The following is a 12,674-nucleotide window of genomic DNA, read 5'->3' as shown; positions in this document are numbered from 1 at the left end:
CTTTCCCTCTGAGCCACCACAGGCCTCACAGCCACCACAGGCCTCACCCTCGCCCCCAAAGCACGGGCGGGGTGGGGTGGGTGGGGGGTTCCTGGTCTATCTCAGCCTGATTATTGCCTTTTTATTTAAATTTCTTTTCACAGTGGGATGACCCTTCCTGAGTGATAATATTAACTGCGCTATATTAGGCGCTTAGTATGTGCCAAGTACTGGAGTAGATCCAAAATAACAGATCCTTCTAGACTGTGAGCCCACTGTTAGGCAGGGACCATCTCTATATGTTGCCAACTTGGACTTCCCAAGCGCTTAGTACAGTGCTCTGCGCACAGGAAGCGCTCAATAAATACGATTGAATGAATGAATGAATGCCAAGTACTGGAGTACTGTGAGCCCGCTGTTGGGTAGGGACTGGCTCTATGTGTTGCCAACTTGGACTTCCCAAGCGCTTAGTACAGTGCTCTGCACACAGTAAGCGCTCAATAAATACGACTGATTGATTGATTGCGTAGATCCAAAATAATAGATCCTTCTATACTGTGAGCCCACTGTTGGGTAGGGACCGTCTCTATATGTTGCCAACTTGGACTTCCCAAGCGCTTAGTACAGTGCTCTGCACACAGTAAGCGCTCAATAAATACGACAATGAATGAATGATGGTATTTGTTAAGCGCTTGCTATGTGCAAAGCACTGTTCTAAGCGCTGGGGAGGATACAAGGCGATCAGGTTGTCCCACGGGGGGCTCACAGTCTTCATCCCCATTTTAATAATAATGGCATTTATTAAGCGCTTACTATGTGCAAAGCACCGTTCTAAGCGCTGGGGAGGTTACAAGGTGATCAGGTTGTCCCACGGGGGGCTCACAGTCTTAATCCCCATTTTACAGATGAGGTAACTGAGGCCCAGAGAAGTGAAGTGACTTGCCCAAGGTCACCCGGCTGACAAGCGGCGGAACCAGAATTCGAACCCACGACCTCTGCCTCCAAAGCCCGCGCTCTTTCCACTGAGCCACGCTGCTTCCCAGAGAATAATAATAATCATATATTATAATAATACAATATTGTATTATGTTATATTATGATGTTTTGTGTTATAGTATATTTTGTATTATATTATAATAGACTATTATATTATATAATTATATATTGTATATATAATCATATTATATTATATTTTAGACTGTGAGCCCACTGTTGGGTAGGGACTGTCTCTATATGTCGCCAATTTGTCCTTCCCAAGCGCTTAGTCCAGTGCTCTGCACACAGTAAGCGCTCAATAAATACGATTGATGATGATATTATAATAATGGTATTTATTAAGCGCTTACTACGTGCAAAGCACCGTTCTAAGCGCTGGGGAGGTTCCAAGGTGATCAGGTTGTCCCACGTGGGGCTCCCAGTCTTGATCCCCATTTTACAGATGAGGTAACAGAGGCGCAGAGAAGTGAAGTGACTTGCCTAAGGTCACCCGGCTGGCAAGCGGCGGAGGCGGGATTCGAACCCACGCCCTCTGCCTCCAAAGCCCGGGCTCTTTCCCCTGAGCCACGCTGCTTCCCAGAGAATAATAATAATCATATATCATAATAACACAATATTATATTATGTATTATAATATAATAATAATGGCATTTATTAAGCGCTTACTATGTGCAAAGCACCGTTCTAAGCGCCGGGGAGGTTCCAAGGTGATCGGGTTGTCCCACGTGGGGCTCCCAGTCTTCATCCCCATTTTACAGATGAGGTAACAGAGGCACAGAGAAGTGAAGTGACTTGCCCAAGGTCACCCGGCTGGCAAGCGGCGGAACCGGAATTCGAACCCCCGACCTCTGCCTCCAAAGCCCGGGCTCTTTCCCCTGAGCCACGCTGCTTCCCAGAGAATAATAATAATAATATGTTATAATACACTGTTGTATTATATTATATTTTGTATTATATTATATTATTATATTATAATAGTGGCATTTATTAAGCGCTCATTATGTGCAAAGCACCGTTCTAAGCGCTGGGGAGGTTCCAAGGTGATCATGTTGTCCCACGTGGGGCTCCCAATCTTAATCCCCATTTTCCAGATGAGAGAACTGAGGCCCACAGAAGTGAAGTGACTTGCCCAAAGTCACCCGGCTGGCAAGCGGCGGAACCGGAATTCGAACCCACGCCCTCTGCCTCCAAAGCCCGGGCTCTTTCCCCTGAGCCACGCTGCTTCCCAGAGAATAATAATAATCATATATTATAATAATACAATATTATATTATATATTATAATATAATAATAATGGTATTTATTAAGCCCTTACTATGTGCAAAGCACCGTTCTAAGCGCTGGGGAGGTTCCAAGGTGATGAGGTTGTCCCACGTGGGGCTCCCAATCTTAATCCCCATTTTCCAGATGAGAGAATTGAGGCGCAGGGAAGTGAAGTGACCTGCCCAAGGTCACCCGGCTGGCCAGCGGCGGAGGCGGGATTCGAACCCACGCCCTCTGCCTCCAAAGCCCGGGCTCTTTCCACTGAGCCACGCTGCTTCCCAGAGAATAATAATAATCATATATTATAATAATACAATATTATATTATGTATTATAATATAATACAATATTATATTATGTATTATACTATAATAATAATGGAATTTATCAAGCCCTTACTATGTGCAAAGAACCGTTCTAAGCGCTGGGGAGGTTACAAGGTGATCAGGTTGTCCCACGTGGGGCTCCCAGTCTTCATCCCCATTTTACAGATGAGGTAACAGAGGCGCAGGGAAGTGAAGTGACCTGCCCAAGGTCACCCGGCTGGCAAGCGGCGGAGGCGGGATTCGAACCCACGACCTCTGCCTCCAAAGCCCGGGCTCTTTCCACTGAGCCAAACTACAGTCAGACCGTCTCCATCTGTTGCCAACTTGTCCTTCCCAAGCGCTTAGTCCAGCGCTCTGCACACAGTAAGTGCTCAATAAATACGATTGAATGAATGAATGAATGAATGAATATGTAGTCATGAATATTCATTCATTCATACAAGGTGATCAGGTTGTCCCACGTGGGGCTCCCAGTCTTAATCCCCATTTTACAGATGAGGTAATAGAGGCGCAGAGAAGTGAAGTAACTTGCCCAAGGTCACCCGGCTGACAAGTGGCAGAGGTGGAATTCGAACCCCCGGCCTCTGCCTCCAAAGCCCGGGCTCTTTCCACTGAGCCACGCTGCTTCCCAGAGAATAATAATAATAATAATAATATATTATAATAATACAATATTATATTATATATAATAATAATAATGACATTTATTAAGCGCTTACTATGTGCAAAGCACCGTTCTAAGCGCTGGGGAGGTTCCAAGGTGATCAGGTTGTCCCACGTGGGGCTCCCAATCTTAATCCCCATTTTCCAGATGAGAGAACAGAGGCGCAGGGAAGTGAAGTGACCTGCCCAAGGTCACCCGGCTGGCCAGCGGCGGAGGCGGGATTCGAACCCACGCCCTCTGCCTCCAAAGCCCGGGCTCTTTCCCCTGAGCCACGCTGCTTCCCAGAGAATAATACAATAATAATACAATATTATATTATATTATATTTTGTATTATAATAATAATGGAATTTACCAAGCCCTTACTATGTGCAAAGCACCGTTCTAAGCGCTGGGGAGGTTCCAAGGTGATCAGGTTGTCCCACGTGGGGCTCCCAATCTTCATCCCCATTTTCCAGATGAGAGAATTGAGGCGCAGGGAAGTGAAGTGACCTGCCCAAGGTCACCCGGCTGGCCAGCGGCGGAGGTGGGATTCGAACCCACGCCCTCTGCCTCCAAAGGCCGGGCTCTTTCCCCTGAGCCACGCTGCTTCCCAGAGAGTAATAATAATAATATATTACAATAATACAATATTATATTATGTATTATAATATAATAATACAATATTATATTGTGTATTATAATATAATAATACAATATTATATTGTGTATTATAATATAATAATAATGGCATTTATTAAGCCCTTACTATGTTCAAAGAACCGTTCTAAGCGCTGGGGAGGTTCCAAGGTGATCATGTTCATGATCATGATCACGTGATCATGAATAATAATAATCATATATTATAATAACACAATATTATATTATGTATTATAATATAATAATAATGGCATTTATTAAGCGCTTACTATGTGCAAAGCACCGTTCTAAGCGCTGGGGAGGTTCCAAGGTGATCAGGTTGTCCCACGTGGGGCTCCCAATCTTCATCCCCATTTTCCAGATGAGAGAACTGAGGCGCAGGGAAGTGAAGTGACCTGCCCAAGGTCACCCACCTGGCCAGCGGCGGAGGCGGGATTCGAACCCACGCCCTCTGCCTCCAAAGCCCGGGCTCTTTCCCCTGAGCCACGCTGCTTCCCAGAGAATAATAATAATCATATATTATAATAATACAATATTATATTATATTATAATGGTATTTATTAAGCGCTTACTATGTGCAAAGCACCGTTCTAAGCGCTGGGGAGGTTCCAAGGTGATCAGGTTGTCCCACGTGGGGCTCCCAATCTTCATCCCCATTTTCCAGATGAGAGAACTGAGGCGCAGGGAAGTGAAGTGACCTGCCCAAGGTCACCCACCTGGCCAGCGGCGGAGGCGGGATTCGAACCCACGCCCTCTGCCTCCAAAGCCCGGGCTCTTTCCCCTGAGCCACGCTGCTTCCCAGAGAATAATACAATAATAATACAATATTATATTATATTATATTTTGTATTATAATAATAATGGAATTTACCAAGCCCTTACTATGTGCAAAGCACCGTTCTAAGCGCTGGGGAGGTTCCAAGGTGATCGGGTTGTCCCACGTGGGGCTCCCAGTCTTCATCCCCATTTTCCAGATGAGAGAACAGAGGCGCAGGGAAGTGAAGTGACCTGCCCAAGGTCACCCATCTGGCCAGCGGCGGAGGCGGGATTCGAACCCACGCCCTCTGCCTCCAAAGCCCGGGCTCTTTCCCGGGAGCCACGGTGCAGCTGAGCGGCCGGCGGGTGGGCTCCCGGGGTCCGCGGGCTTTCCGCGGCCTTTCCGCGCCGGCCCCGCGGTTCGGGCCGCCCTCACCTCAACGCGCAGAGGTCCAGCTTCGGCTTCTTGGGCTTCGGTGCTCCGTCGGCCGCGGCCATGGTGCTCCCGGGGCCGGCCTGCCCTCCCCGTGCCCGCCCCCGTGCCCACCCCCGTGCCCGCCCCCCCCGGAGGACCGCCCGCCCCCCGCCGTGCCCACCTCCCCCCGCCCCCGGTGCACCGGGCCCAACCGGCCCTAACGCCCGGAGCAGGCAGCGTATTGGACACCCCAACCGGCGGGGTCCTCCACGCCGCCCCGGCCCCGTCGCGGAGCCCGCCCTGCGCCAACGCGGACCCGCTGCCCCCGGTGAGTGCGGGTCTCTAACGTAACCGTGGCATTTAGCAAGCGCTTACCATGTGCAAAGCACTGTTCTAAGCGCTGGGGAGGTTGCAAGGCGGTCAGATTGCCCCACGGGGGGCTCACTGTCTCCACCCCCGTTTTACAGATGAGGGAACTGAGGCACAGAGGAGTGGGACTTGCCCAAAGTCACACGGCTGACAATTAATAATGATAATAATGGCATTTATTAAGCGCTTACTATGTGCAGAGCACTGTTCTAAGCGCTGGGGAGGTCGCAGGGCGGTCAGGTGGCCCCACGGGGGGCTCACAGTCTTCACCCCCGTTTTACAGATGAAGGAACTGAGGCACGGAGAAGTGGGCCTTGCCCAAAGTCACACGGCTGACAATTAATAATGATAATAATAATGATGGCGTTTATTAAGCGCTTACTATGTGCGGAGCACTGTTCTAAGCGCTGGGGAGGTCGCAGGGCGGTCAGGTGGCCCCACGGGGGGCTCACAGTCTTCACCCCCGTTTTACAGATGAAGGAACTGAGGCACGGAGAAGTGGGCCTTGCCCAAAGTCACACGGCTGACAATTAATAATGATAATAATAATGATGGCGTTTATTAAGCGCTTACTATGTGCGGAGCACTGTTCTAAGCGCTCGGGAGGTTGCAGGGCGGTCAGGTTGCCCCACGGGGGGCTCACAGTCTTCACCCCCGTTTTACAGATGAAGGAACTGAGGCACGGAGAAGTGGGCCTTGCCCAAAGTCACACGGCTGACAATTAATAATGATAATAATAATGATGGCGTTTATTAAGCGCTTACTATGTGCAGAGCACTGTTCTAAGCGCTCGGGAGGTTGCAGGGCGGTCAGGTTGCCCCACGGGGGGCTCACAGTCTTCACCCCCGTTTTACAGATGAAGGAACTGAGGCACAGCGAAGTGGGACTTGCCCAAAGTCACACAGCTTACAACAATGATAATAATAATGATGGCGTTTATTAAGCGCTTACTATGTGCAGAGCACTGTTCTAAGCACTGGGGAGGTCGCAAGGCGGTCAGGTTGCCCCAGGGGGGCTCACAGTCTTCACCCCCATTTTACAGATGAAGGAACGGAGGCACAGCGAAGTGGGACTTGCCCAAAGGCACACAGCTGACAATTAATAATAATAATAATAATGGCATTTATTAAGCGCTTACTATGTGCAAAGCACTGTCCTCGTGGCAGTGGGTCTCTAACGTAACCGTGGCGTTTAGGAAGCGCTTACTATGTGCAAGGCACTGTTCTAAGCGCTGGGGAGGTCACAGGGCGGTCAGGTTGCCCCGCGGGGTCTCACAGTCTTCACCCCCGTTTTACAGATGAAGGAACTGAGGCACAGAGGAGTGGGCCTTGCCCAAAGTCACACGGCTGACAATTAATAATGATAATAATAATGATGGCGTTTATTAAGCGCTTACTATGTGCAAAGCACTGTCCTCGTGGCGGTGGGTCTCTAACGTAACCGTGGCATTTAGGAAGCGCTTACCATGTGCAAAGCACTGTTCTAAGCGCTGGGGAGGTTGCAGGGTGGTCAGGTTGTCCCACGGGGGGCTCACAGTCTTCACCCCCGTTTTACAGATGAGGGAACTGAGGCACAGAGGAGTGGGACTTGCCCAAAGTCACACGGCTGACAATTAATAATGATAATAATAATGATGGCGTTTATTAAGCGTTTACTATGTGCAGAGCACTGTTCTAAGCGCTGGGGAGGTTGCAAGGCGGTCATGTGGCCCCACGGGGGGCTCACAGTCTTCACCCCCGTTTTACAGATGAGGGAACTGAGGCACAGAGGAGTGGGGCTTGCCCAAAGTCACACAGCTGACAATTAATAATGATAATAATGGCATTTATTAAGCACTCACTATGTGCAGAGCACTGTTCTAAGCGCTGGGGAGGTTGCAAGGCGGTCAGGTTGCCCCACGGGGGGCTCACAGTCTTCACCCCCGTTTTACAGATGAAGGAACTGAGGCACAGAGAAGTGGGCCTTGCCCAAAGTCACACGGCTGGCAATTAATATTAATAATAATAATAATGGCATGTATTAAGCGCTTACTTTGTGCACAGCACTGTCCTCGTGGCAGTGGGTCTCTAACGTAACGATGGCACTTAGTAAGCACTTACTATGTGCAAAGCACTGTTCTAAGCGCTGGGGAGGCTGCAAGGCGGTCAGGTTGCCCCACGGGGGGCTCACAGTCTTCACCCCCGTTTTACAGATGAAGGAACTGAGGCACAGAGAAGTGGGCCTTGCCCAAAGTCACACAGCTGGCAATTAATAATAATAATAATAATAATGGCATTTATTAAGCGCTTAATATGTGCAAAGCACTGTCCTCGTGGCGGTGGGTCTCTAACGTAACGATGGCATTTATTACGCGCTTACTATGTGCAAAGCACTGTCCTCGTGGCGGTGGGTCGCTAACGTAACCATGGCATTTAGGAAGAGCTTAGTATGTGCAAAGCACTGTTCTAAGCGCTGGGGAGGTTGCAAGGCGGTCAGGTTGCCCCACGGGGGGCTCTCAGTCTTCACCCCCGTTTTACAGATGAAGGAACTGAGGCACAGAGAAGTGGAACTTGCCCAAAGTCACACAGCTGGCAATTAATATTAATGATAAAGTCACACAGCTGACAATTAATAATGATAATAATAATAATGGCATTTATTAAGCGCTTACTCTGTGCAAGGCACTGTCCTCCTGGAGGTGGGTCTCTAGCGTAACAATGGCATTTAGGAAGCGCTTAGTATGTGCAAAGCACTGTTCTAAGCGCTGGGGAGGTTGCAAGGCGGTCAGGTTGCCCCACGGGGGGCTCACAGTCTTCACCCCCATTTTACAGATGAGGGAACTGAGGCACAGAGAAGTGGGACTTGCCCAAAGTCACACAGCTGACAATTAATAATGATGATAATAATGATGGCATTTATTAAGCGCTTACTATGTGCAAAGCACTGTTCTCGTGGCGGTGGGTCTCTAGCGTAACGATGGCATTTAGGAAGCGCTTACCATGTGCAAAGCACTGTTCTAAGCGCTGGGGAGGTTGCAAGGCGGTCAGGTTGCCCCACGGGGGGCTCTCAGTCTTCACCCCCGTTTTACAGATGAGGGAACTGAGGCACAGAGAAGTGGGACTTGCCCAAAGTCACACAGCTGACAATTAATAATGATGATAATAATGATGGCATTTATTAAGCGCTTACTATGTGCAAAGCACTGTTCTCGTGGCGGTGGGTCTCTAGCGTAACGATGGCATTTAGGAAGCGCTTACCATGTGCAAAGCACTGTTCTAAGCGCTGGGGAGGTTGCAAGGCGGTCAGGTTGCCCCACGGGGGGCTCTCAGTCTTCACCCCCGTTTTACAGATGAGGGAACTGAGGCACAGAGAAGTGGGACTTGCCCAAAGTCACACAGCTGACAATTAATAATGATGATAATAATGATGGCATTTATTAAGCGCTTACTATGTGCAAAGCACTGTTCTTGTGGCGGTGGGTCTCTAGCGTAACGATGGCATTTAGGAAGCGCTTACCATGTGCAAAGCACTGTTCTAAGCGCTGGGGAGGTTGCAAGGCGGTCAGGTTGCCCCAAGGGGGGCTCTCAGTCTTCACCCCCGTTTTACAGATGAGGGAACTGAGGCACAGAGAAGTGGGACTTGCCCAAAGTCACACGGCTGGCAATTAATAATGATAATAATAATGATGGCATTTATTAAGCGCTTACTATGTGCAAAGCACTGTCCTCGTGGCGGTGGGTCTCTAACGTAACCGTGGCATTTAGGAAGCGCTTACTATGTGCAAAGCACTGTTCTAAGCGCTGGGGAGGTCGCAGGGCAGTCAGGTTGCCTCACGGGGGGCTCACAGTCTTCACCCCCGTTTTACAGATGAAGGAACTGAGGCACGGAGAAGTAGGGCTTGCCCAAAGTCACACAGCTGACAATAATGATAATAATAATGATGGCGTTTATTAAGCGCTTACTGTGTGCAAAGCACTGTCCTCGTGGCGGTGGGTCTCTAACGTAACCATGGCATTTAGGAAGCGCTTACCATGTGCAAAGCACTGTTCTAAGCGCTGGGGAGGTTGCAAGGCGGTCAGGTTGCCCCACGGGGGGCTCTCAGTCTTCACCCCCGTTTTACAGATGAGGGAACTGAGGCACAGAGAAGTGGGACTTGCCCAAAGTCACACGGCTGACAATTAATAATGATAATAATAATGATGGCGTTTATTAAGCGCTTACTATGTGCAGAGCACTGTTCTAAGCGCTGGGGAGGTTGCAAGGCGGTCAGGTTGCCCCACGGGGGGCTCACAGTCTTAACCCCCATTTTACAGATGAGGGAACTGAGGCACAGCGAAGTGGGACTTGCCCAAAGTCACACAGCTGACAACAATGGTAATAATAATGATGGCGTTTATAAGCGCTTACTATGTGCAGAGCACTGTTCTAAGCGCTGGGGAGGTTGCAAGGCGGTCAGGTTGCCCCAGGGGGGCTCACAGTCTTCACCCCCATTTTACAGATGAAGGAACAGAGGCACAGAGAAGTGGAACTTGCCCAAAGTCACACGGCTGACAATTAATAATGATAATAATAATGATGGCATTTATTAAGCGCTTACTGTGTGCAAAGCACTGTTCTCATGGCGGTGGGTCTCTAACGTAACGATGGCATTTAGGAAGCGCTTACTATGTGCCAAGCACTGTTCTCGTGGCGGTGGGTCTCTAACGTAACGATGGCATTTAGGAAGCGCTTACTATGTGCCAAGCACTGTTCTCGTGGCAGTGGGTCTCTAACGTAACGATGGCATTTAGGAAGTGCTTACTATGTGCAAAGCACTGTCCTTCTAGCGGTGGGTCTCTAACGTAACGATGGCATTTAGTAAGCGCTTAGTATGTGCAAAGCACTGTTCTAAGCGCTGGGGAGGTTGCAAGGCGGTCAGGTTGCCCCACGGGGGGCTCACAGTCTTCACCCCCATTTTACAGATGAAGGAATGGAGGCACAGAGGAGTGGGACTTGCCCAAAGTCACACAGCTGACAATTAATAATGATAATAATAATGATGGCATTTAGTAAGCGCTTACTATATGCAAAGCACTGTCCTTCTGGCGGTGAGTCTCTAACGTAACGATGGCATTTAGTAAGCATTTACTATGTGCCAAGCATTGTTCTCGTGGCGGTGGGTCTCTAATGTAACAATGGCATTTAGTAAGCGCTTACTATGTGCAAAGCACTGTTCTAAGCACTGGGGAGGTTGCAAGGCGGTCAGGTTGCCCCACGGGGGGCGCACAGTCTTCACCCCCGTTTTACAGATGAAGGAACTGAGGCACAGAGAAGTGGGACTTGCCCAAAGTCACACAGCTGACAATTATTAATGATAATAATAACAATAATGGCATTTATTAAGCGCTTACTATGTGCAAAGCGCTGTTCACCCGCTGCCCGGGGTGAGTCGCCGCCGGGCCCTGGCGGGATCGGGGCGGTGGGTTTGTAACTTAACGATGGCATTTAGTAAGCGCTTACTATGTGCAAAGCACTGTTCTAAGTGCTGGGGAGGTTGCAAGGCGATCAGGTTGTCCCACGGGGGGCTCACAGCCTTCATCCCCATTTTACAGATGAGGGAACTGAGGCACAGAGAAGTTTCTAGACTGTGAGCCCACTGTTGGGTAGGGACTGTCTCAATGTGTTGCCAACTTGCACTTCCCAAGCGCTTAGTACAGTGCTCTGCACACAGTAAGCGCTCGATAAATATGATTGATTGTGACTTGCCCAAAGTCACACAGCTGACAATTAATAATAATAATAATGATGGCATTTATTAAGCGCTTACTATGTGCAAAGCACTGCTCACTCGCTGCCCGGGGTGAGTCGCTGGCGGGATCGGGGCGGTGGGTTTGCAACGTAACGATGGCATTTAGCAAGCGCTTACTGTGTGCAAAGCACTGTTCTCGTGGCGGTGGGCTTGTAACGTAACGATGGCATTTAGTAAGCGCTTACTATGTGCTAAGTCCTGTTGTAAGCGCTGGGGGGAAAACAAGGAGATGACATTGTCCCACGGGGGGCTCACAGTCTTAATCCCCATTTTACAGATGAGGGAACTGAGGCACAGAGAAGTGAAGTGATTTGCCCAATGTAACGATGGCACTTATTAAGCACTTACTATGTGCAAAGCCCTGTTCTAAGCGCTGGGGAGGTTGCAAGGTGGTCAGGTTGTCCCACGTGGGGGCTCACAGTCTTAATCTCCATTTTACAGATGAGGTCACTGAGGCACAGAGAATTTAAGTTCATTCAGCCGTATTTATTGAGTGCTTACTGTATGCAGAGCACTGGACTAAGCGCTTGGGAAGTACAAGTTGGCAACATATAGAGACGGTCATTCATTCAGCTGTATTTATTGATCACTTACTGTGTGCAGAGCACTGCACTAAGCGCTTGGGAAGTACAAGTTGGCAACATCTAGAAATGGTCATTCATTCATTCAATCGTATTTATTGAGCGCTTACTGTGTGCAGAGCACTGGACTAAGCACTTGGGAAGTACAACTGGGCAACATATAGAGACGGTCATTCATTCATTCAGTCGTATTTATTGAGCGCTTACCGTGTGCAGAGCGCTGGACTAAGCGCTTGGGAAGTACAAGTTGGCAACATATAGAGACGGTCCCTACCCAACAGTGGGCTCACAGTCTAGAAGGGGGAGACAGAGAACAAAACATAGTAACAAAATAAAATAAATAGAATATGTACGAGTGAAATAGGGTAGTAAATACGTACAAACATATATACATATATACAGGTGCTGTGGGGAAGGGAAGGAGGTAAGGCCGGGTGGATGGAGAGGGGGTGCAGGGGGAGAGGAAGGAGGGGGCTCAGTCTGGAAAGGCCTCCTGGAGGAGGTGAGCTCTCAGTAGGGCCTTGAAGGGAGGAAGAGAGCTAGAGAGCACACAGTAGGCGCTCACTAAATAATAATAATGGCATTTACTAAGTGCTTACTATGTGCAAAGCACTGTTCTAAGCACTGGGGAGGTTGCAAGGTGATCAGGTTGTCCCACAGGGAGCTCACAGTCTTAATCCCCATTTTACAGATGAGGTAACTGAGGCACAGAGAAGTTCAGTGACTTGCCCAAAGTCACACAGCTGACAATTAATAATAATAATGGTGGCATTTATTAAGCGCTTACTATGTGCAAAGCACTGCTCTAAGCACTGGGGAGGTTACAAGGTGATCAGGTTGCCCCACGGGGGGCTCACAGTCTTAATCCCCATTTTACAGATGAGGTAACTGAGGTTCAGAGAAGTTAAGTGACTTGCCCAA

The 12,674-nt window shown here is 49.1% G+C and overlaps 2 protein-coding genes across 2 annotated transcripts in view; one reads left to right on the top strand and one right to left on the bottom strand.

Moving 5' to 3' along the window:
• ADK (adenosine kinase) overlaps positions 1-5,127 on the bottom strand; it is a 580,063-nt gene extending 574,936 nt beyond the window's left edge. Inside the window, exon 1 of the mRNA XM_038744078.1 lies at positions 5,058-5,127. Coding sequence (XP_038600006.1) covers positions 5,058-5,119 — 62 coding nt within the window. The 5' untranslated portion in view covers positions 5,120-5,127. The remainder of the gene's footprint in view (positions 1-5,057) is intronic.
• Positions 5,128-5,278: 151 nt separating this feature from the next.
• AP3M1 (adaptor related protein complex 3 subunit mu 1) overlaps positions 5,279-12,674 on the top strand; it is a 37,072-nt gene continuing 29,676 nt past the window's right edge. The window contains exon 1 of the mRNA XM_038743915.1: positions 5,279-5,364. The gene's annotated coding sequence lies outside the window, so the exon portion shown is untranslated. The remainder of the gene's footprint in view (positions 5,365-12,674) is intronic.

The sequence above is a fragment of the Tachyglossus aculeatus genome, chromosome 3 (assembly GCF_015852505.1).
Source record: "Tachyglossus aculeatus isolate mTacAcu1 chromosome 3, mTacAcu1.pri, whole genome shotgun sequence".
Lineage (NCBI taxonomy): Eukaryota > Metazoa > Chordata > Mammalia > Monotremata > Tachyglossidae > Tachyglossus > Tachyglossus aculeatus.
Note: the sequence above shows the minus strand (reverse complement) of the source record. Positions and strands in the feature narration are given on the sequence as shown.